Below are 25,968 nucleotides of genomic sequence, written 5' to 3' on the forward strand. Positions count from 1 at the left end.
TTTCAATACATAATTATTCAAATAAAGTTTAATGATTTCAATTCAATACAACTGAAAATGTAGTGTCATTAAATATCATTTTCTGCTATATTCAGGGTACACATTGGAGGCCATTTCTAGGCAGAGGCATCACATCCTAAGCATTCGGCTTATTAAGTAAGATGACGGCAGGGTCATGGCAGGAGGTGGGGAAGACAATGATCAGCTCATAGAATTTGGCTAAGACAGGAGAAAACCGAAACTAATGCAACTAACAAAATAGCTACTAATATTAGTAAAATAAAAATAAAACCCATGTCCGTGTCTTAAATGACTAGAAAAATACAGGAAAAGTCACAGCAAATAAAGTCTTCACAGAGTTGGGCAACTTTATTTGCACTTCATAGTGATTTCTTAAGGCCTATATCCAATGAGACCATTTAAAAAAGCTCTATGAGGAATGGAAGTTTATGTGTCGATGACACTTCTTAAAAATCTTAGATTTCTGAATGAGCAAGATTCACCTTGGTGGGTAGAGGCCCTGCCTCCTCGTGATCTTCAGCTTGAGATCTAACAACCACAAGAGAAGAAGCTGGGTATCTGCTCAGCTTTTGTTCATTCATAAATTCCAAGTCACCATAGATGCTCAGCTTCTGGAAAAGAAAAATCAACACATCATTAATTTGGATGCTGGGGATCTCTCCAAATACATTACCAAATAACATTTCCATCTTTAGAGCTGCATAATGGTGCACACTCCCAGTGTTTGAGAGGCAGAGGAAGGAGGCTCCTTACAAGTTTCAGGCCAGCCACAGCCACACAGTAAGATAGTCTTAAAACACAAAACACAAAATAAACAAGAGCAATATGCAAGTCTATGGGTATTTGGTTTGAAAAATTCTATCTGTATCTTTGAGAACAAAGCATGTTTTTTGGGGGGACTGCTTTGTTTTGTTTGTTTTTCGAGACAAGATTTCTCTGTGTAGCCCTGGCTGTCCTGGAATTAGCTCTTGTAGACCAGGCTGGCCTCGAACTCAGAGATCCACCTGCCTCTGCCTCCCAAGAGCTGGGTCTAAAGATGTGCGCCACCACTATCCAGCAAGAATGGAGCATGTTTTATGGATGAGAGTAAGTCCCCTGTAGATGCCCCAAGGAAGTTTCCCACACGTCCTAACTTAGATCTTTAGAGGGATAACAAATGAGTACCAGTAAACGTGGTTTAAATGAAGCTAATATGGCCACATCAAGAGATTTCATTCTGGAGTTTTGATGGATGCCTCAAGTGACCAAGTCCCCTATGACCTTAAGTCTCCTGTTCAGTAAGGAAATGATTTGCTGCAGCTATCTAACTTGTCATACAAGGAAAATGACATGTACTGCTTTAAATGTCTCTAAGAGTACACACTATAAATGAAACATTCCAACACTAGTAAAATGATCTTCATAAATATATACAATTTCTCATAGTGTTACTTTCAATAAGATAATAAAGCAGGGTCTGAAGAGATGGTTCAGTGATTAAGAGCATTTGCAGCTCTTGAAGAGCACTTGGGTTCTGTTCTCAGCACCCACACTGGGCAGCATAAATGCTTTGAACTCCCCCAGGAGATCTGATGTTCTCTTCTGACCACTTTAGGCCCTGCACACATGTGGTGCACATACAGACAAGCACACATGTACATGTAAGTAAAAAACTAAAAGGATAAAAGCAGAAAAGTGAGGTGTTCCCCCAAAGAACTTAGAAGAAAATAAGAAATTGTCTCACAGAATTACAATAATCCAAACAAAACCCATCAGAGCAGTGATATCCTGTCACAAGAAAGTCAAGTCATCTGAGAGGCTGGAGAGATGACTCAGCAGTTGAGAGAATGCTACCCTACAGGACATGGGTTCAGTTCCCAGGAGTCACACACCCACTCGCAACCACCTGTCATCCAATTCCAGGAGTCCAATGCCTTCTTCTGGCCTCTATGGGCTCTTCACATAAACTCACACACACTACATCTTTACAAGAGGTATCTGAAAGGGAGGGATTGTGTGAGATCAACTCTACAAGTATTTCCCAGTCATGTGAGGAGTAGGAGGACAAAGCATGGGGCACCAGAACCAAAGATGTCTGCTTTCCCAGTGTCAAAGCGGGCATTGAGGACAGCAGCTCCTGATATCTGGTTTGTGGCTCCAGACCAGACAAAGAGATCAATGGTTTGGAGTCAGGCTGAGTGCCCTGTGTGGTTCTACTATTTACTGGGATGTGAAACAGTTTCAAAATTTGTTGCAGATTTCCTATCTGGCAAGTAGGGATGACAACAGCAGCAGGATCACAAGGTTGCAGTGAGGATTTAAGGAGCAAACACATGGAAACTCTTAGAACAATGCTCAAAAGAAAGGGTTCAAGAGTTGTCAAGTTTGGTGAGCAGATTATAGGCTGTGGTGTGTTTATCAAGGTAAATTCCACTTTAAGACTGCAATTTAGTCTCGGCAAGAGGCAGACCAACGTCCATGTGTATCTTCATTTTACAGTGCGCCTGCCAGGGTATGAAGAACAAATACGGATCAAGAAGGAATGGACTAGGGCTTCCCAAGAGTAGGTTAATTAAGGATTTATTACTACAGGTTATTGATTTCTTGCCATGAAGATTTCGAGTACATGAAGAGGCTCAAAAGGGAGTAGTGGGCAAAGGTGACTCTATGCAAGATACTGAATTCCAACTTTACCAGGAAAAATAAGATGGCTAAAATCTAAGTGTCTGGGAATACAGTTCAGTGATTGAGGACTTGACTAGACTATGCAAACCCCTGAATTTGACCCCCAAACTGTCAAGTAAAAATATTAAATAAATATTTAAACATACACACCTGGGAACCAAGTAAGAAAAGTAACAAAAAGTCATCATCAACACACTGGTAAATAAATGAGTTCAGGCTGTCTGCTAAGTCTAACTAACTGAGTTCAAATCCTGGGGCTCACATATAGAAGGAGAAAAATTTCTCCCACATCTTGTCTTCTGACTTCTACACATTTTGGCACCCCCCCACAATACATACATATATAAACGGAACAAAAAATGTTAAAGTAAATAGGCTAGTTCTATTGAAATTTACCAACTCTTAACTTACCTAATCCTCCAATAGTGAATGTACTCTTTCTGTACCTGGGTAAAACTGTCTATTTCCACTCTGCCAATCCATATCAGACTATCTATTCTTCAAAGTTCAGGTCAAGACCCCCCCCCATTTAAAAGCCTTATTTGACAATCCCAGCACAGTGCTTCCCATTACATTTTGTACAACTACTATTTGCACCTCTTACTCACTTTACCAGTGCAATCCCAGCACTCAAGAGACTTGCTATGATAAGAACAAGGCCAGCCTGGACTACATAGTCAATTCTAGGCCAGCACAGGCTACCAAGCAAGATCCTACCTCAAAAAAAAAAAACAAAAACAAAAAACAAAAAACAACTAGAAGGGGAGGTGGAGTGCTTAAAGGAGGCGGGAAATAGAGAAATGATGAGACACGTACTAAAAGCAGAGCACTAACTGGGAGAGGAAAGGGAAACAGCTGGAGGGAGAACAGCAGGAAAAGCTAATGACAGATGTGTCATGATGAAACCTTCTGTGTGTGCTGACTTAACAATAAAAGCACATGCCAGGTGCTGTGGCCACCACACTTTTAGCCCCAGCACTCAAAATACAGAGGAAGGTGGATCTTTGTGTTGAATTCCAGGATAGCTAGAACTTCAAAGGCAAAACCAGAACCAACCAACCAACAAAAAAACTCCCCCAAACAAAAACCACCGAAACCCTTCAGGGGGGGAATGTAGCACAGTTGGTCAAGCCATAGGTACAATTTGGACCTGGTGACACATGCTCAAGATGCCAACACTCAGGAAATGGAGGCAGGAGGATCAGCAGTTCAGGTCATCCTGGACTACGGAGTGGGTTTAAGGCCAACCTGGGCTACATGAAATCCTGGCATCAAAACAAACATTGAACATGAACTTCACTCCAGCCTCAATGCCTTCATAGCTAAGTAATCACAGAAACACACTTAGACTTTCTAAGGCCACTTGTTCATACATCAGGCACAGGACTGGAAAGTTGGTGCAGTGGTTAAGAATACAGCTTGCTCTCCCAGAGGACCAAGGTTGGATTCCCAGCACCCACATAGAGGCTCACAGCATCTGTTAACTCCTGTTCCAGGGAATCCAAACTTTTTTCTGGCCTCTGTATATACTGCACACACAGGCAAAACACCCACACACATAAAATGAAGAAAAAAAAAGTCAGAGATGGTAGTGCTGGCCTGTGATCCCAGCCTTGGATCTTGTCTCAAAGAGAAAACAAGGCCTGGAGAGATGGCTCAATAGTGAAGAACATTGACTGCTTGCTCTTCCAGAGGACATGGGTTCAATTCCCAGTACTCTCATGGAGGCTCACAACTTCCTGTAACTCCAGTTTCAGGGGATCTGATGCCTGCACCAGGCCCATACACGTGGGGTTCAGGCAGGCAAAACATTCATACACAAAAATCTTTTTAAAAACCATTAAAGAAAAAGCAAACAAGTAGGAAAATCATGCAATAGAATTTTGCTGGACATTGGGGTTGACACACAAGAAAATATTCTGCAATTTTTTTTTTTTTTTTTTTTTTTTTTTTGGTTTTTCGAGGCAGGGTTTCTCTGCATTGTTTTGGAGGCTTTCCTGGAACTCGCTTTGTAGACCAGGATGGCCTCAAACTCACAGAGATCCGCCTACCTCTACCTCCCGAGTGCTGGGATTAAAGGTGTGCGCCACCAACGCCCAGCAACAAGAAAATATTCTGCAAATCTTAAAGACAAAGTTGATACTAGTTAGCCCCTGTCCCAGGTTCTAGGTACCTTTACCTGCTATATCATGCCAATGACTTAGTGCAGATTCTATTTTCATCTTCCTCTCTGCTTTTTCCCTGTGGTATTTTAGACATACAGAACTCTCTTGTTTCAGTTAGATTTGATGTCAACAGACATTAATTCCTTAATTTTAAGTGGCTCCGAAGTCTTCTCTCACATCCCAGCCTAGCGAGCCGTGCCAGCAGTTCTCTTTAGATTCAGAGAACAGAGAGGGGCAATGTGTGCAAGAATCAACATATATGTCAATGCAATGTGGGAGCACTATGAACGGGGTATAAACTTGTGGTTTTCATGTGTGCCAACCTCACTTCAGTAAAACCATAAAATCTCTAATTCTATTAACAGGGTCTTGTTTTTCTAGTCAAAGGCACTTAAAATGGTCATTTACGTGGCTCCATCTTCAAGTAGCCCAAGGGTTAAATTAGATTTACCTCAGGGGGAACATATTGCTCCACGGCTGTAGCAACAGCTGCACAACAGATCCAAAGCAACACCATCACCGAGAGGACAAGAGTTGTGGTTAAAATCCACCCAGAGTTACTGCAAAAACAACAACAGTTAGTCACAAGCCTCACACACTCAGAACACAAAACTGTGCACTGTCTGCAATTATTTAACAAAACATATTTATTGCAAGGAAATATTGTATCTAGTTTATTTAGGATGATCTGATGTTCTTTCTTCTATTTCTAAAATTTCTGTAGCCTTGCTACATAGCTCTTACAATAATAATTAATAATGATGAAATCAGACATACATATTTCCTACTACATATATAAAATTACCTCACATTGTTGGGTGTGGTGGCACACACCACACCTTTGATCCCAGCACTCCTGAGGCAGAGACAGACAGATCTCTGAATTCCAGAACAGTCAGGGTTACACAGTGAATTCTAGTACAGTCAGGGCTATATAGTTCCATCCTTTTTTTTCCCCCCCAAGACAGGGTTTTCTGTGGCTTTGGAGGCTGTCCTGGAACTCGTTCTTGTAGACCAGGCTGGTCTTGAACTTACAGAGATCTGCCTGCTTCTGCCTCCTCAATGCTGGGATTAAAGGCATGCACCACCACTGCCTGGTCATTTTTATTTCCTTTTGAGATAGGTTTCATGTAGCCCAGGCCTCAAGCTCAGTGTGTGATGAGGCTGACTTGAGGCTGCCATCTTCCTACCTCACTAGGATTACAAGTTTGGACCATAAACCTGAAGAATACATTCATTCTAATTACTGAATTAGACAAAGCAAGCAAAGTACCCAAAAAACTGAACACACTGTTTCTTAATTTACAGGTTATTGCAATGATATTAATTTAAGAAAATACCCCTAAAAGTTAAGGTAAATTACGAAATGATCATTTGTTTTATGAAAGAATTCAAAACAAATTTCCAGAAGTCAGTTTTCCTATAACATTTCAAACACGTAGACCATTATATTTTCCTTATGATAGAAACAAATCAAGGAAGGAGGGCATTTAGGACTCTCAAAACCTGTGACAACCCCTAGTCCTAACGTGTTCATTCACGGCAAAGGACCTATAGTTTTGGATCACCACTGACACCATCACTTTTTGTAACACCCTAAGGAATGGCATGCTAGTCACTGTTTGTCTCCCAACAAAAGCGCAACAGTGGCTGTTGGAGAGGGAGCTGAGGACTCTAACCTGCTGGAAAGAGAATTGTCTTCTGATCTCCACACATGTGCTGTGGCATACACACCCATACTCAAATAGATAAAAAAAATTTTAAATTTACTTTCAAAGAAGCAGACTTTCAGAAAGCATGCAATTCCCCTTTGATGCTATGTTTCAAACATTCCAATTTTTAAAAGGTAGCAGTAAGAAATGTTAGTGGAAGATCATGCACTCTCCTTTGCATGGTCCAGTCCTGTCCTAGAACTAGAGCTCACTACTATGAGTGAGGACATATCTGCTATCTGCATTGTAGCAACTAATAGAGACAGAAAGCTGGGGCTCATCTTCAAATGCATCTTTTTCTCAGCCTCCACAGCAAAGCAAAGTAGATCCTGTAGATGCTCAGCCATCTCCACGACCTCCTGATCTCCCTGCCCACTGCCCTACATCCAGCCTTATAATTTCCTGCTCACAGCTCTCCAGCTTGGTCCCTATCTATCTATCATATACACAATTCTTTCTGACACTTTATTCAAATGTAGGATATATTATAATAATTCATGTTTATACACAGAAACTTCTAAAGAATAAACTTCTAGTTAAAAGTTAGTTGTTTTCTGAGTAAGACATTTAAAAGATTACTTTTAAATTGTTAAGTTAGGGCCAGTGAGATGGCTCAGCTGGTAACCATGTTTGCTGCCAAGCTCTGATGGATTGAGTTAGATCCCTGGAATCCACACAGTGGAAGAAAACCAACTCCCACAAGCTGTAAATACACACACACACACACACACACTATATATATATATATATGTATGTATATTTATATGTGTATGTATGTATATTTATATATGTATATATATGTATAAACACACATATAATTTTAGAATTTCACTCTAATGTCATATTTGACCAGAATTACTCCCCAAACAATGCATTGTGAAACAGAATGGCTTGCAGCTTTATTAAAATGCTTGGTCTGGCCGGGCGTTGGTGGCGCACGCCTTTAATCCCAGCACTCGGGAGGCAGAGGCAGGCGGATCTCTGTGAGTTCGAGACCAGCCTGGACTACCAAGTGAGTTCCAGGACAGCCTCCAAAGCCACAGAGAAACCCTGTCTCGAAAAACCAAAAAATAAATAAATAAATAAATAAATAAATAAATAAATAAAATAAAATGCTTGGTCTGGTACATAATACAGTAGAAAACAAAATGCATTGCCTTTCTTTTATTCCTTTCCTTTTTCTGTGGGATAAAGAGAGAAGGAGGGCTCAATCAGCATGCCTATGAGTAGAAGCATGTCCACTTTGATAAAACCCACTTCACTCCATCAGAATGCCTGACAGTCTTTCCTTGGAGGGAGGGCATAAGACAGCCATCACTCCCACCTCCCTGTTTTCCTATTCTCCAAGAATTCCTGGCACAGAGTTGACATCCCCTAGCTCTTCCTACTCTGTAGTCCTTACCTATCTCTTCAAACTGCTTATCTGTCCATGTAGATAAAAATCCAATCCCTAAGTCATTCGGACATACTTTAAAGTCGAGATTAATTTATTTATTTTGAACCTGGTGTGTGTGGGGTCAAGAACACCTTGTGGGTGCTGATTCTCTCCGTCCATCATGTGGGTCCCATGATGGAACTTAGATTTTCAGGCTTGGGGTTACCACTAAGTCATCTCCAGGTCCCAGGGCAGCTTAATTTAACTATCTGGAAAAGACATTTCTTAACACAAATCAAGGAATTCTAACAAGAACTCCCTTGTACTGTGGAAAAACGATCTGTTCTGTTTGGGTTTTTACTACAAGGGGAGGTAAAAGAAGAGGCTGGTCAACAGATAAAACTACAGTGAGGAGAGTGATTTCTTTCCTACCGAACAACAGTGTGACCACAGTTAACAGTAATGTATTGCTTCAAAACGGCTGCAAGAAAGGATTTTTCAAAGACACACATGTAGATGTATAGGGTGATGTGTATAATTATCCTGTCTGATCATGTGGGGAGTGAACACTTGCATACAGTGGTATACATGTGGTCATCAGAGGACAACGTGTGAGAGTTGGCTCTCCCCTTCTACCATGTGGGTCCCAGGAACTGAACTCAGGGTTTGGCTTGGCAGCAAGTACCTTTAACCACTGAGCCATTTCTGGCCCACTGTTTTTTTGGTTATTTGTTTTGTTTTGTTTCTTGAGACAGGATTTTTCTATATAGCCCTGGCTGTCCTGGAACTCACTTTGTAGACCAGGATGGACTCAAACTCAAAGAGATCCACCTGCCTCTGCCTCCCACATGCTGGGATTAAAGGTATGTGCCACCACTGACCAGCAGTTTGTGTCAATTTTAAAAATAGTACATTTAATACCTTCTAATGGTGCTAATCATTCAAAAGTACAAGTTTGGAAAGGAAGTTGAAAAAAATTATCTTTTTTTTTAACTATTAAGCTTCAAATTTAAAATTAGAATTTTAAAACTATTAGCCTTCAAATTTAAAATTAGAATTTATTTTTATTTTATGTACATGTGATATATAATTTATATTTATTTTAAAATTTAATTTAAAAGTAACAAAAACAGGATGACTGATATAAAAGACTTTATCTTTTGTGTATATATTAAGAAGAAATACATACAGAGATAGGCATCTTAAAAAGCTATCACTTTCTTCATCTTCAAGGTAGTTCCTGTGTACTTGTGAATTTCTCATTTGCAGATCTGAAATAATAAGGCACAGGTATATGAAATATATATCCTAAATGCTAGTTTCACTGACTTCTTCTAGATATGTACAACCTATAGGTAATTTTTGTGAGTGTAACCTGACACATTCTATGTGTTAAAATTCCTTTGGCACCTCAAAAACCAAATGGGTATTCTACCATATTATGAATTTTCTGCCTTACTTTCAAATGTTGTTTGTTATGTAGCCCAGAGTGGCCTCAGACTCACAGCCATCTGCCTGCCTCTGCCTTTTGAATGCTGGAATTAAAGATGTGATTACCAACCATGGTTGATCCAAATGTTTTTGATACTGATATTGTCTGTTAATTACATGTGGACTTAACCAACAGAATCTGTTTTATTCTAATTAAAACAGTCTATGTTAGCAGTATCTACTCATTCCCACTCAATGATAAAATCAGGAAGTTAGTTATATCAATATGTAAAATAAGGTAGTACATTTTCAAAGGAAAACTCTGCTTTAGCCTGATGTCTGATGTTCCTATGACTTAAAATTCACATCTAGCATGGAAATAAAAAGAGAATAGGGAATTCATACTTTCAAGGTAGTATCACTCTTCAGTTTATTAGGAAAAACCATTGCTTGGTTAGCTCATACTCAAAGCATGCTTTGAAACAGTATTTAGAATAGTACTTCTTTAGGTGGTCCCCATCTAGCAGCATCACCAGGATGTGGAATTTGTTAGAACTGCAAACCCCCAGAAGGATTCCCAGATCCTGTGCATTAGAAGTCAGAATGGACTATTACAACAGATCTGACAGCTACGGTTTATCTATCTGTTTAGAATAAAACTTACAGGACATTTTGCTTAAAGATGGTTCTCTCAAGTTTGTAGGTTCCTGCTCCAACTGTGGTGCATACTGAATTTCTGGTTTAGACTAAAATGATAATGAAATCAATTAAGTCATTTGTATCTTAGAAGGTGTTTTTAGAAAGAAGTTCTAGAACACACCATCTATACTACCAACATTTAAACAGAAAAAACACTAACAGAAGTACACCCAGAAAAAGAATAAAACACATTTACCACAATACTTTAATACTATTATCTTGTAAATATGAATTCCAATTTCATTTGGTCAGTAACCTGACTAAATTTTTAACAGTATATATTCTATATATTATCTTTTCTTACCTGAAATGTTCTGCTGTTCTCTAACTCTACAGCTGATGCACTACAGGCAAACAAACATTCTACATTTTACATCTCTGCGCCTCTGCAAGGAGACTCTTTCCATCCAGTTTATATTAGAGTTGACAAAGACTTGAGAGAAAGAGACAATCTCTCATCCTCTGAAGAATCAGTAAGGGCTCCACTTTTGAGTATTAACTTAGGTTTTATGTTAAACCAGCTTTGGGACACAGAACTTCTTGATAATTTTTTCTATTTATTGTTTTGGAGCCTGTCCTGGAACTTGCTCTGTAGACCAGGCTGGCTTTGAACTCAGAGATCCACCTGCCTCTGCCTCCCAAGCCCTGGGATTAAAGGTGTGCGCCACCAATGCCCGGCCAGAGCTTCTTGTATTTTCTTACCATCAAATTAAGTACAGAGAACCCAAACTCAGCATAATGCTAAAAATCACAAAGTACTCAGTAAACTACTCAACTGGCAATAATAATTAAAACCTGTGACTTGGGGATGGAGTGACAGCTCAGTGGTTAAGAGCACTGGCTGTTCTTCCACAGGACCCATGTTCAATTCCCAGCATGGTAGCTCACAACTGTAACTCCAACTCCAGGGGATCTGACATCCTCATAGACATATATGCAGGTCAAAAACCAATGCACATGAAATAAAAATAAATAATTTTTTAAAAAAGCTTGAGAGGAAGATAGTGTTACAACACAATCTGTTGACTGATAAACAAGGAACTTACTGAATTTAAAGGGAATAGGGTGTTAGGGTGGTATATGGGTTTAGAAACTAAAGTGCCCCGAATCTGATTAGCGACTGGCAGTGTGACTTTAAGGAACTGGATGCTCAGCTTCCTCATCAATAAGCAGGGGTAATACAACTTCATGAAACTATTTAAAGATTTCAGATAACAGTCAGCTCTCTGTATCTGTGGGTTCTGTGTCACTGCATTTTATATCTTTGATTAAACCAATCATGGGGGAAAATCTGTATTGAGTATGCATAGATGTCTCCTCTGTTATTAAACAATGCAACGTAACAATTATTTGTGCAGATTTCACACTGTGTTAGGTATTATAATCAGATGAATTAAGGTGCAATCGTGTGCTGCGTGTCTTTTCAGTTAACTGACTGGATATTCAACAGTAATGCTGTAATAATATTATCACCTAGCAATATTGTAGCCATCTCAGTTTAAGAAAACTGAATTGTTAAATGACCCATAACTATATAGGGAGGGAGTTTGTAGGTTATATGTAAATGCAATGTTATTTTATATCAGAGAATTAGCATCCCCAAATATTAGCATCCTCAGAATGCTGGAACAATCCTTCATAGGTATGCTAAGGCAACTGAAATAACTTTCTAGATTAGTACCTATCAACATCCTATCACACAGTAAATTATTAGACAAGAGAAAAATTACCTCTCTAAAAGGCAAAATACATCTATACAAGTTCTCTTACAGGAGGTTAGAAGTATTATAAACTAAGTATTATGTTATCATGTCATAATGCTTTTTTCCAGTGTCTGTGTTTTTTATGTCACTATTTATGTTCAAAGTATATGATCACCTTCCTATCTAGAGTTTTCATTTAATAAATTTAGTCACTATAAAACTGAGAAGATCAATTTAGAACCACTGAGCTTGAGGTCAGGCATTCAAGGGACAGAAGGAAAGATAATTACATTGTGTCCCATTGCTCAATGTTTCCAGGGAGGCCAATTAAGCAGCACTATTTGACAAAAATATTTAAGCGATCAGTTATACGGTTCTATGCCAAGACACTCATGTAACACATTTCCATTGACTACTGCTGTATTTAGGTCAATTTGTGAGGAACAGTTATCACCTGGAATATAACTATTTTTCCATCATCAGCCTGAAGATAAAAAGTCCATGACGAGGTTATGAAGCTCTGTGCAGAGTCCATCATGTCACTCCAGAACGACCTCACCAGAGTTAGAGGGAAAAGGAGATGCATTCTTGGCATCAGGGACATGAGCTAAACAAACAGAAATGTTTAAGTAATAAGAAATGTATTATTTATAATAAGTATATGCAAGAGAACAACATAATAGAGATGATCCAAATCTTCCTGGGAAAGGTTACAGATAGATAATTACAGTAACATCACAATCACCAGCATTATACTAAACACTGTTGCTGATGCATGTGAACTATGGTAAAGCTTAACATCCCAGCATACTTAAATTTACCAACAAACACCTTTATACACAGCTCACTGTGACCCCTATCAGGGTAAGCCCCAAACTTGGAGACTCTTAAGATCTCATTAAATAAGGACCACCAAATGACAGGTTTGAATGGGAAAGGACAAATGATATCATTCTTATCCTTAATGTTCCCATGTAGGAGAAATCAAGTCTTAATGAACATCAAAGGAAAAAAATGTATGTAGATAATGAGACTTGATTACAGTGAATGCTGAGGGGGTATTTTATGGTATTAATATATGTAACAGGTGCTACTGCCAAGATTTTAATATCGACTGGCATCATCTCAATCTACCTCCAATTCTGACTCCTTAACTTATTAGCAAACATTGACCCCAGAGGACAAGTTCAGAATGCAGACTGCTGCGCTCCAGGGACAGCTCTGGTTCATCTTACATCAGGAGAGACATCATCATGAGCTGTTACAGTGCAAAGAACAGCTTTCAGAATGAGAAGATCTGTATTCAGGATCCAGTTTTCCAAGTAATGGCTATGAGGCCTATCACAAATTCACTCAACCAAGTATTTACTGAGGTTACAAACTTACAGAGATCAGAGACCAAATATTTCTGTTTTTATTTTTTGAGATAGGATATTGCTACGTAGCCTGGGCTAACCTCACACTTGCAACCCTCCAGGCTTAGCATCCTGAAAGCTGAGGCTATAAGCATGTCTTGTCTACACCTCATGTCTATTTTAATCATCAATGTACCCCTATGTTTAATCAGAATATTTTATACAGGAAAATGATTAACGCAGGGCAGTGTGTGTATGTAAGAATGGCAATCTACTGCAAATGGGGGGTAAAGGTAGTTAAGATTTCACAAAGAAAATAACACTTCCCCAGAGCCAGAGGTAACCTAGACACAAGGGAACAGGAGCAGAAACAGAAAAGTATCATGCCAGATTTAAAAAATAAAAAGTTTGTATGAATTCCATGGAGGACAACTTTGTTTTATTCCTTAAAATTAAAACTTCACAAATTTCAGCAATTCTAGTCTTACGTTCTTATTTTATAGGCATACTCACAAATGTATAAAATATATAACATAAAAGAAAACTATTAGAAAGAGCTGAGGGCAGTAGCCCATTGGAAACCTGAGAACGTGTCTATGGTATAGCGTACATATTTCAAACTGCCAAATTCTGGGAAGTGAAATGCATCCATTTGTATCCCCTATAGCATCGGCTGCCATCATTACTTCACGTTCAAAAACAACTGACGACTTTGGTTGGGTGTGATGGCTCAAGTCTGTAATCCTAAAATCAAGAGTGAAGGATCAGAAGTTTCAAGTCCCCCTCAGCTATACACCAAGGAGCTATTGATATGGAATGTTGTTTGGTGAACAAAGTGAAGTTCTTTACATGCTTATATTAACAAATTCAATGACATACCCTTGCATGTGTATAAAATACTTCCGCTGAGTAACCCTGGCTAATATCCTTGTATGTGTATAAAATACTTCAGCTTAGTAACCCTGGCTGTTATCTTGTATGTATATAAGTTACTTTAGCTGATATCCTTGTATGAGTATACAATACTTCAGCTGAGTAAACTTGGCTGCACAGTGGAACAAAGCCAACAGTCACAGAGGAGCATTTCCACAGATGGAGAGTACAAAAACAGAGACAGACTCTTCAGGAATGTATATACTGTCTCTTGAGCCTCTTACTAACAGACTGTATTTCTTATGCACAGCACTGAAAAATTACTATCCAAAAATTAATTAATTAAAAACATTTTCCAAAAATTGAGGTCTTTTCCCTGGGATAAAGTTCACGAGGTGTAAGGAACTTTCAGAGATGACAGTACAGAGGTTCTCGGGAACTACACTATGACAGTCAACCCTTTATGTAACTGGGAACTACTAAATTACATATTATAGAAGGATGACATGACTTCCATTTAGAAAGAAAGATATCTAGGCCCAGGATAAAGGGAGAACTAGACAGGGTTAAAATGGAAAAACAGTCTGGAAGTTAATTGAACAATACAGATGACAAATGATGCTGGTCTGACTCGAGGCAGTGGCAAAGGGGATGGAGAAAGGGACTCAAATATCGATTTCTCTTAGCCATGGACTGTGAGATTATGGGGACAAATATATTATTTTAACAGAAAATCACTTTAAGAAAGTATTCCAGGGGGCTGGAGAGACGGCTCAGTGGTTAGGAGCATCTACTGCTCTTCCAGAGGTCCTGCGTCAGATTCACAGCACCCATGTCAGGTGGCTCACAACCACCTATAACTCTAGCCTCTGGCCTCTTTAAATACTGCACTTATGTGCATAACCCCTGACATACATATACCCATAATTAAAAATAAGTAAATAAATATTTTTAAAAAGGAAGTATTATATTAGCTTTTCCATCTGCAAATGTAATTTTAATTGGTGAGAACTAAGTACAAAATCTAACAGTAAAATAAGACTACACTGGCAACGACCATGCATGTAACACAAGTTGAAGCATGTAAGCAGGCAGCTTGGAGAGGCAGTATTGTCTCTTACTTGTTCTTGTCTCAATTCAGCAAATGGCAACTGATCCTGGCAGCCAAGATGGCAAGCATATTGCTCATCAGGTTGGGAATATGCTTCTGTGCATGCTGAAAGAGGAAGAGGCAAATTCTTAGAAAGAGGAGAAGGGTGGCAAAGACAAAGGCTGCGGGGATCTAGCATACTACACCGTGTAAAGATACAAAGACATTCTTAATTTTTCATATCTTTGAGCTGCCAAACTTAGCAATAGCAGGAAATACTTTAATGGAACTCTTTTATCTCTCTCCTACAAGTCCAATGTCTCCTGTACAAGTCTATTAATTTCATACCTGGGCCCTGGCTATATGATGACATTCACATAAGGGGTCCTCACAGCTAAAGTTTGTGGAGTGTGAAGTACTGGTGTCCTGAAGTTGCCACTGAAAGTTTAAAACCATCATTTGTTGGTGGTAGCCCTCAACCCGGGCTGAGGGACTAAACCCCTGACTACTTATTTTTCTAGGCTTCTCTTTCTTTTTTCTAGGCCTTGTATGAGCTAGGTAAGTATTCAACCACTGAGCTACATTTCTAGTTCTCTTTTATTTTTTTATTTTGAGACAAAGTCTTCCCAAATTGCCCAGACTGACTCTGAACTCACTCTGTAGTCCAGATAAGTCTTGAACCTTCCAGCCTCAGTCTCCCAAATAATTGGATTACAAGCCTGTGCCTCTAGGTCCAGCTGGATTTCTATAAGTCTAAAATGGAAAAAACACTACCTAATACAAGAGATTGAACAATAAGGTATGTTAGTTATTTGTATAAATATTGTGATGGCTCAGTTGAGAAACAAAGCTATCATCACAAGGAGTGGGGGAACAAAGCAATCACTCTAATATTCTAAATTCTAAGAAAATGGAACTAGAAAATGTTCTATAATAGGCAATTTTAAAGACTAAAATAGGGCTGGGGCCATAGCTCAGTTGCCTGGCATACACTAAGTCCTGGGTTTGATCCCCAACGCTGAAAAGACAAGAAAAAGCTGAAATGGGCTCTTTCAGATCACTCACTTCCTTTAGGCCATTTCTTTCTTGTGTTATATTATTTCACCACTAGAGCAATTTTATTTTTCTTCTCAACTCACATAAGTACATGTTAAATACTTCTTAAGGGGCTCTAGATAAATTGAACATGTTGTGGGATATTTGTACACTGTGTGAGGTGTATTGCTAATATTGGTGTAATAAAAAGCTGAACAGCCAATAGCTAGGCAGGAAGGATAGGTGGCATTTCCAGGCCTAGAAAGGAAGAGGAGGAGGGGTCTAAGCTCGTGGGTTACTCCCAGAGACAGAGAGAGGAATCAGGAGGTGCAAGATGGAAGAGAAGAAACGGCACATGGTGGAACATAGATTAATATAAGTGGGTTAATTTAAGTTATAAGAGCTAGTTAGGAACAAGCCTAAGCTATAGGCTGAGCTTTCATAATTAAGAAGCCTCCATCCATGTCATTATTTGGGAGCTGACTGGAGGACAGAAAAAGACTCATTACATGAACAGGCACTATGGATATACAAAGATGACCAGTGAGGAGACAGTCATAAAACTAAGGTCACATTATCACAAAATACTAAGAACCATATCAGGGGAAAGCTGTGCCTTGCCACACTGACCACACACTGCAAAAACAAAACAAAACAACAACAACAAAAAAATGGACAAGATTCCATTACAGTTCTTTACAAAGTTAAATGTTCATTGTATCCTGATTGTAGGTTTCTTTTATCAAACATATCTCTTTCACCAAAATGTAAGAATAGTGGTTACCTGGTGACAAAGCCTCTGGTTATTTTTACTGGCATGACTGATAAAGAATACTCTATTAAACACTTCAAAATGAAAGGTCTGATTCAGTAAAAACATTGGAGCTATGTGAACTAACTGACTGAAAGGTTTTGGGAAATTATCCTATCCATGAAAAGGTAGTGGTGAATTATGAGTTGGATAATTACCTCTACATTTGTCTAAAGAGAATGCTTGCTTAAACAAAGGAGCCCTATCCATAGCACAAAATAAACATTGTCTCAACACAGATGGATTAAAGCCCATGACATTTTTAGCAGCATCTATTAAAACTCTAATTTTATAATTACAATATGGTGGGTGACAGGATGTCTGCCATTTTCTAGGAAAAATACATAAAAAGCATAACTCAACACAAAGCAAGCCCCAATGTTATGCACAGCTGATGTCATTAGCATAGTATCTTACCAGATTCACATTCCAATTTGGTCCGATTTAAATCAATTCCATCATCCACAAACTGGCAAATTGAAAACAGCCTGCAACCTCTCTGACATGCATATAACTCCTCTTCCTGGGAAGTTAAAAAACAAAGATGATTACCAAAAAATAAGATTTTTCTTTCAGCTGGGAAAAGAGGTCAAGAAGTAAGCAAAGATAAGTGTTTATTTTAAACTATTCAGTAAATTTTGTAGTAAAAGAGAAAAAAATATGGTTTTAGTTCCTAACTTGAATTATTTGGTTATAGACAGAATCTCTCACATACACCAGATTAGTTTCTAACTCCTTATGCTTGTTTATTTTTAAAGTATTTTCTTTTTATTTTATGTATATCAATGTTTTGCTGGCAAGTTATGTCCATTTACCACCTACATGCAGTGCCTAGGGAAGCCACAAGAGGACATCAGATCCCCCTGGAACCAGAGTTATACAAGAGTTGTGAGCTGCCATGTGGGCGCTGCGAATTAAATCCAAGTGCCCTGGAAAAGCAGCTAGTGTTCTTAATTGCTGCTGAGCCATCTCTCCAGCTCCTGATCTTGTATTTTTGATCTTCCTGTCTCTACCTAGAGATGATGCTAGAGACTAAGATCTCAGAGTCTTGTGTATGCTAGGCAAGCACTTTAACAAGTAAGTCCCTATTTCCTTATTTTAAAATGGTACTAAGAAAAAAGCCAAGTAGCTAAAAATACCACTTTTTTTGTATATTCGGTGGCTACAATGTAGGTAGGAAAATTGGAAATAGAAACAATAATGACAGCTGGGCAGTGGTGCCCACACTTTTAATCCCGGCACTCAGGAGGCAGAGACAGTCGGATCTCTGTGAGTCTGAAGCCAGCCTGGTCTACAGATGAGTTCCAGGACAGGCTTCAAAGCTACAGAGAAACCCTGTCAAGATAAACAAAAACAAACAAACAAACAACAACAAAAAAGAAATAGCAATGACAATTAGAACCCTGAACAAGATAGAAAGGAATTAGTAAGTACCTAAGGGTCATGGGCATGTTCAGCTACATCCAAATGCATAACTACCAACTCATTAGCAAAAATATCAGGACCAGTTTCCTATAGCAAATGGCAAAACAAAGGCCAGAACAAAGATGAGGTGATATATCTATTCATACGAATATTCATATGGAAGGGTTTTTATATGTTTAAAACAGACTATTGTTTTAAATGGGTGTGTGTATGTGTACCATATGTACATGTGCAGGAGGACAGAACCCCAGTGCCAGGGTGAAGAGGAGTTTGTGAGCTGCCACACAGTTGAAGGGAACAGAAGGAGGGTCTTTTGCAAGAGCAATAAGTGTTCTAGTGTGTCTAACAGTTGAGCCATCCTCCAGCCCCAAAGAGTTTTATTTTATCTTATTTTGGTTTTTCAAGACAGAGTTTCTCTGTTTAACAGTCCTAGATGTCCTGGAACTCACTTTGTAGACCAGGCTGGCCTTGAACTCAATGAGATCCACCTGCCTCTGCCTCCCAAGTACTGGGATTAAGGGCATGTGCCACCACTGCCTGGCCTTTTATTTATTTTTTAAAATGGCTTACTTGAACTGAGAATGTAAACAAGAGCAACAGGGTGACATACAGGAACAGTTACTGCAATCAGCTAGACCAGAATTAAATTTTTCTGGTTAAAAAAAAAAAAGTTACTTTGTTGTAATCTCAAGTTTTCTCATCATGAAATAAGACAACACTATTATCTCCAAAATACAATTCTGGGAGACTGCTAATCTTTTTTTTTTTGTTTGTTTGTTTGTTTGTTTGTTTTTCGAGACAGGGTTTCTCTGTATTGTCTTGGAGGCTGTCCTGGAACTCGCTTGGTAGACCAGGCTGGCCTCGAACTCACAGAGATCCGCCTGCCTTTGCCTCCCGAGTGCTGAGATTAAAGGCGTGTGTCACCAACGCCCGGCTGAGACTGCTAATCTTATTACAGAGTATGAGATATATGAGGTGCTTAATAAATAAATATTATTAACATTAATTATCAAAATGTTTTTTATTTTGATAATAAATGGTTTAAGTGTAGAAAATAACAAGTTCAAGCATTGAGAGGTATGTGTGAAAAATCAAAATAGAATGGTTCTTTTTTTTTCTCCCTTTGGATGGCTCTTTATGCTTAGAAAATAGTAACTGTATAATGAGATCAACAAACATTTCTTTTCTTTGATGAATACAGTACTTTAAACAAACTAGTGTATATGAGGGAGCTCTTGCAACTTTCTGTGTGATCCACTGTGTAAAAACTGGCAGGCACCTACTGAGAAAACATGCATATTCCAGCTAGCAACCGTGGACTACGGCAGTGCGCACTCTTTCCCCAGAAGAATTAATAAAGCTCATGCAGCAGCAGCAACCAGATGGAAAGATGGCTGCAAGCCTCACATGAAATAAGTTGTATTATACAACTTTGGAGTGGCACATTTTGTGACCTTGGTTCTAACTGCATTTACAGGCCTAGTAAACAGCCAAAGAATTGTGTTTTTGAAGCACCACATATTTCCTTATATTGCACACAAGAAGCAGGAAGTAAGAGCTCTATCCCAGATGACATTTTATTCTCAGATACATTTACTCTGTGTCCCAACTGGCCTGGAACTCTTAATCTCCTGTCTCACTCAGCTCCTGAGTATTGAGATTGCTCACATGTGACAATATGCTCAGCTCAAATGGTCTTTCTTTTGTTAAACCAACTCCAAAGTCATCTAGAAACAACATCAGAAAACTGATGCTGATGTCTAGTGGATTGGGATTCAGCCCTGAGATCAGCCTTACCACTTATTCTGCACAACCTGGGGCAAGCTACTAACCTCTCGAATTCTCACTGTTCTCTAGGTTGTGAACGAAGAGACTTTCATACTAATCTTGCACACTAGGAGGGGTTAAACATTCACACTACCTTGCTACTGATAGATATAACATTAATAATAAAGTCAATAAACACCCACAACATGCCAGGCGCTGTGTTAACACAATGTATTATACATCACCCATAAAGAGTAGGCTGGAGAGATGGCTCAGTGGTGAGGAGCACTGGTTGCTCTTCCAGAGGATCCAGGCTCAGCCCCTAGCACTCACATGGCAGAGGATCCAGGCTCAACCCCTAGCACTCACATGGCAGCTCACAAGGGTCTGTAACTAATTCCAAGGGATCCATGCCCTCTGCTGGTGTTTTATCAGCCTTGCATTCACATGTTGGACAGACAGACATGCAGGCTAAACACCCAAACACATAAGATAAAAATATTCTTTCTTAAAAGCAAGAATCACATCTTTATTTCAAGTATTTTGTATTCTACAGAATATAAATCCAAATATGGTAAATATTTCATGCTTTATGTATCCCAAGTGACTGGCAAGCTTATAGAAAGTATAATCTAATACAGAGCACAGGAAAGAGTGCTTCCCATCATAATGAATATTAGCTCAGTAATAAAGGTCATTAACGACAATGCTACCTGTATAGCTTCCACATATATTTTCTTACCCTCAGTTAACTTAGCTAAGCCAGGCTATCTATTCTCCCTTGCTTTTGGCTTACTTTGTGACTGGTCATGCTCTGGAGCCCAGGCTGGCCTAAAACTCACAGCAATCCTCCTGCCTCAACCTCCTCATGCTGGCTTATTGGCATGAGCTATATGCCTGGTTTTAAGTATTCTCTTACTCAATACTACAAATGCAAATGTGTGCAAACCTGACTGCACAGTAAAGCAAATGGCTACCTATGGTTGTTAGGCACTGTTTTAAAAGCATCAGATTAGCTTCAGTCTTCAATTGGCTCTGCAAATACGTGGTTTTTCTACAGTTTACAAAATGAAATTCTAAGAAATTAAATGATTAAGTTAAATACAGTTAACAGGAATCCGGGAATGGACTATACACACAGTCTTGCTTGATTCTGAAGACCATACCCTGTAAAATACCACACTGACTCTAGGTTTGTTATTAATATGTCTTATGTTCTTTACATTTGAACCCAGATTTCACACAACTGAATCTTTGAGAACAAAGGGCAAAATGTATTAATTTTAAAATATCTAGTTATGGCCAGGCTGTGGTAACGTACACCTTTAGTTCCAGTATTGGGGAGGCAGAGGTAGGTGGAGTTGGAGACCAGCCTGGTCTACGAAAGCTAGTTCCAAGACAGCCTCCAAAACCACAGAGAAACCCTGACTCTATGTTCTTACAATAAATAATTATAAAGTCATTAAAATGAAATTTCTATCTTCCAGTTACAGTATCAGATCAAGAGAGGCGATGTGAAATTTTGAATTCATTTCCTTTTTATAGCACACCCTGCTTTTTCCCTGTACTGCAATGCACAATAACTCAGAACTATTTGTAACGCAACTTCATTATGAGATGGCAGCATCATACAGTAGCCAGCTTGAAGACTCAATTTCTACTCCACTATTTCTTAGTTGAGCAAGAGGCTTAGCTTTTAATTTCCCTTTTTGTTTGTTTTGTCTTGTCTTATCTTCTAGACAGGGTTTTATAGGTAGCTGTGACTGTCCTGGAACTCACTCTATAGACCAGGCTGGCCTGGAACTCAGAGATCCACTTGTTTCTGCCTCCCAAATGCTGGGATTAAGGTGTGTGCCACCACTGCCCAGTAAGAGTCAGTTTTGAGCTGGGAGGTGGTGGTTCAGGCCTTTAGTCCCAGCACTAGGGAGGCAGAGGCAGGCAGACCTCTGAGTTTGAGACCAGCCTGGTCTACAAAGTGAGTTCCAGGACAGCCAGGGCTGTTACACAGAGAAACCCTGTCTTTAACAAAAACAAACAAAAACCCCAGCATTAATAAATAGGTGAAAATGACTTATTGATATCACATCAACTATTAGAGACTAGTGAATGTCATAACAATACCTAAGGCATCTGATGGGGTGATATATGTCTGTAATCCCAGTAGCACTGGGGAACCCGAGGCAGGAAGACTGAGACTAAACGACCAGCCTGGACCACACAGGGAAATCCTGTCTCAAACAACGATAAAAACAAACACATCCAAGAAATATCCAGAGATTCCTGGTATACATGTCTTTTCAAATTATTTATGTTCCCAGCATTCTGGCTTACACTTCAAATTTGCTAGGAAAATCTTAAAAGAGGGAACCAAACACTAGCATAGCAGTCAGCACTGATGAACTTTCTTGTAGATGTGAGGTTTACTGACTGAAGTCTGAAAGTCAAGGTCCTTCTCACTCCCTAAGGTTGGCCCATGGCAGGCCTCGAACTCATGACCCTCTGACCTCAGCCCCCTGCAAGCTGTAATTATGGGTGTCCATTACCATGCCCAGCTCTTAGCTTCTCTTAAGTATTTATTAATTTCTTTTTTGTTTTGTTTTGTTTTTTCGAAACAGGGTTTCTCTATATTGTTTTGGAGCCTGTCCTGGAACTTACTTGGTAGACCAGGCTGGCCTCGAACTCAGAGATCCACCTGCCTCTGCCTCCTGAGTGCTGGGATTAAAGGCTTGGACCACCAATGCCCGGCAAGTATTTATTAATTTCGGACAGTAAATTTAAGGCTAATCCCATCTCCTAGAATTCTGTGAAGTCTATTTTGTTTGTAGCTGATGACCCTCAGGTATGTAAGGTAAATAAAATGCTGGAAGGCACGGAATTTACAATTTTTCATATCAGAAACCCAAAAGCACTTGTCATTATGGAACATTAAGTCCCTGAAACTGTCATCCTGGCCACTCTGTAGCTAAAGGAGGCAAAGAGGGATAGCCACAATGGTTAAGCAAATAGCACACAGAAGACGAAAGAAAACAAGGATAAAAAAAATACCAGCATCAGCGAAAGTGCTTACAAGGCAAGGTGGGGAGGGGTATGCCCTAATTATACATGGGAAAGGGTGGGAGAGTCACCAAGCAATTTAGAATGTTGAATAAGCACAGTTCATAAGAAGCTGAAAAACAACTTAAGGAGGTAGAATTAAAGGCTAGGCAGCGGCTACGGGGAGGAGCCAGGGGTAGGACTCGGTTCCCCTTCTAGCTACAGAGTATACATCTTCCACAGGACAGTCGCGTTTTGTTTTGTTTTGTATCCATTCCATGGATTCCTCATTTTCTGCACTGAGTGACGAGGTTTATTTTACTTTATATTTCTTCTGAAGGCAGAAATAGAACTAACCGCTGCCAAACGAACACATCCAGTCCCCTGCGGCAGAGTCTCTCACACAGTCGCTCAACACAGACAGGAAGTCCTCCCTTCCAGTGCGTCTCACAACTCCCGAGGCTGACTTCACACTTCAGAGCGCAGAGGATTGTCAGCTTGTCCCGCTCCCGGAACACAAAGCGCTCCCGACCCAGAAAGGCTCGCAGCAAACTCGGGACAGCAACATAGCGTGCACGCGTGCACTCGCGCATCCCCTACCCCCACCCCCGCGCTGCTAGGAGGTCAGCACCCCGCATTCATCTTCAAGCCACCCCATCAAGCGACACACTCCCCTGTGGCCGCGCAGGCTCCCAGGGCTCGCCGTTTTCTCTTCTCTGAGGCCCCCGGCCTATCACCGCGTCCTGCAGCACAAACTTCCGGCAATTACAGCAGGAGCTGGGTGCAGGCAGGACCCGGGAGGAAAACTGCAGCTACACCGAGGGGGTGGGGTGGGGGTAGGGGGCAGCTGGAGCGCAGATTCACCACTAGGGTCCCCGAGCTGACACTGGTGTGGGAAGCCTGGAGATGGGCATCGAGGGGTGAGAGAAACCCGGGATCGATGGGCCAACCTACCTTGGGGTAGGTGTGCAGGGGGTAGGTCAGCTGACAGGCCCGGTGACAGGACGCCGTGTCCCCCAGGACCGAGTCAAACGCTTCGGCCGCTGCAGTCCCCGAACCTCCGGCCAGCGCCATGGTCAGCAGCAGCAGCGGCGGGAGCCCCAGCTGGGCCTGGACCCAAAGCTTCCCCTTCGGCGCCGCCATCTTGTTCCCCTCTGTCACAGCCGCTCGGCTTGTTGCTGTTTTCTTTTCAGGGTTTCTCCTTCTTCCGGGCCAGCCCCTTTCCCCGCCCCTCCGGCCAGCGCTTCCGACTCCGCGAGCTCCTCGGCTCCGCCCAGGACCGCCCCGGCCCGCCCAGGCTGCTGCCTCCCGGCCCGCCGGGTGTCGCCTTCTGCAGCCACGACCGCCGCGAGCCCTCGCAGGGCGTCCTGGGAAGTGTAGTTCTCGCGAGTCACCGCCGAGGACCTGGGCCCGGGAAGAACTGTACTAATAATTGAGAAGCGTGGTTAGACTGGGGACTCTCGGAGGTCAAGAGACCAAGCAGTAGGCGGGCCGATTTTCCCGGTGGATCTCACGTTGAGCTGTAACTTGATAACCCCCTTCCAGGCCTCCCGAGAGCTGGGGGTAAGGGAAGGATGGGGTTCTTGTTCCTGGATCCGGTTGGGCTCCTCTGATCACTGAGCAGTGGTTTCTGGTTCTGCTGCTGCGTTGTGCCAAGGTCTGGAGATGGTTGTTGTTGGTCTTAGAGTAACTCTTGGTATGAGGCTGCGGTGGAGTGGTTGTATAGAGGGCTTCACTCAGCTCAGTAGAACCCTAACTCTGGCACAACTCAAGTCACCACACTACCCCAGGCATTAGAATCCTGTTGCCTCCCTTCCTTCTGGAAGTAAGAAACTAAGCCAGGAAGTGAACTTAGCGTGTTGTTTCACTTTTTGAGAAGAGAGTTCCTCTCTCAAGAGGAAAGCTTCCTGTAAGTACCACCTAAGAGTACCCATAATTCGGGAGTGTTTCTAGAAAATCCAGTCGTATCACGTCTGGGAATGCACATCTCCGACTTAATAAAGTTTCGCCCTGTCTCTTGATCAGAACACACCTCAGTCATCTGAAGGTAGCTGGAGCCCCCAAAATGGATAAGTTTGTCATCCGAACGCCTAGGACCCAGAATAGCCCGCAGAAGAAACAGCTCGGAGGAAAGGTTTACAAGCAAGCCACGATCGAATCTTTGAAGGTGAGAAGGGTTCTGGGCCCACAGAAAACGTGCGGAGGACGGGGATAAAGAGACACTGCCAAAGGGTTCCGTTTGGGGGATCATGGGGATTTCTTACCGAGCACATTTCAGGGACCATTTTTTTTTCCCTCTTTCTCACATACCCTGTACAAACTTTGATCAATTCCTGTACCTCTGCCACCCTGTAGTAATACAGTTACTCTGGCGTTAGGGTATGGTTGCTAGCCGAAAGGATCACCACCCCCCCTTGGTTAAAAGGGTTTTTGTGTTTGTTTGTTTGTTTGTTTGTTTGTTTTGCCTTTCAAGACAGGGTTTCTCAGTATAGGCCTGGCTGTCCTGGAACTCTCTCTGTAGACCAGGCTGGCCTCAAACTCAGAGATCCGCCTGCCTCTGCCTCCCCTGCACTGCACCGCCATGCCTGGGTAAAATGTATTCTTGTAATGTGTGTCTGTGTCTATGGTGGGTGTGTTGGCTAGAAGCTTTGGGTCTCTTTGGAGCTAGGGTAGCAGTGGTTGTGAGTGATTGCTGGAAACTGAACTAGGGTCCTGTGCAAGAGCAGAGTATGCTCTCAGCCACCCCTGAGCCATCATCCCTCCAGCCCAAGGTTTTCCCCAGGAGTATTAAAGTTTCAAGTAGGATTCC

General features: G+C 40.9%; 2 protein-coding genes across 4 annotated transcripts in view; one reads left to right on the forward strand and one right to left on the reverse strand.

Annotated features, from left to right (window-relative positions):
- Tmem59 (transmembrane protein 59) lies at positions 1-24,365 on the reverse strand. Its single transcript, XM_005072163.4, has 8 exons — positions 24,114-24,365; positions 17,352-17,457; positions 15,120-15,214; positions 12,225-12,377; positions 10,033-10,114; positions 9,127-9,208; positions 5,302-5,410; positions 1-632 (listed from the first exon to the last, which is right to left on the reverse strand). The coding sequence occupies exons 1-8, from the start codon at positions 24,300-24,302 to the stop codon at positions 477-479; spliced, it is 972 nt and encodes a 323-aa protein (XP_005072220.1). The 5' UTR covers positions 24,303-24,365; the 3' UTR covers positions 1-476.
- A 108-nt stretch (positions 24,366-24,473) lies between these two features.
- Positions 24,474-25,968, forward strand: part of Tceanc2 (transcription elongation factor A N-terminal and central domain containing 2) — a 38,425-nt gene continuing 36,930 nt past the window's right edge. The window contains exons 1-2 of one of the 3 annotated variants that reach the window (XM_013114845.3): positions 24,474-25,068; positions 25,185-25,326. In XM_013114845.3, the coding sequence (XP_012970299.1) occupies positions 25,225-25,326 (102 nt within the window). In that variant the 5' untranslated portion in view covers positions 24,474-25,068; positions 25,185-25,224. The remainder of the gene's footprint in view (positions 25,069-25,184; positions 25,327-25,968) is intronic. The other 2 variants (XM_013114847.3, XM_013114846.3) reach the window with 2 other exon arrangements.

Source organism: Mesocricetus auratus, unplaced genomic scaffold, assembly GCF_017639785.1.
Source record: "Mesocricetus auratus isolate SY011 unplaced genomic scaffold, BCM_Maur_2.0 Super-Scaffold_100014, whole genome shotgun sequence".
Taxonomy (NCBI): domain Eukaryota; kingdom Metazoa; phylum Chordata; class Mammalia; order Rodentia; family Cricetidae; genus Mesocricetus; species Mesocricetus auratus.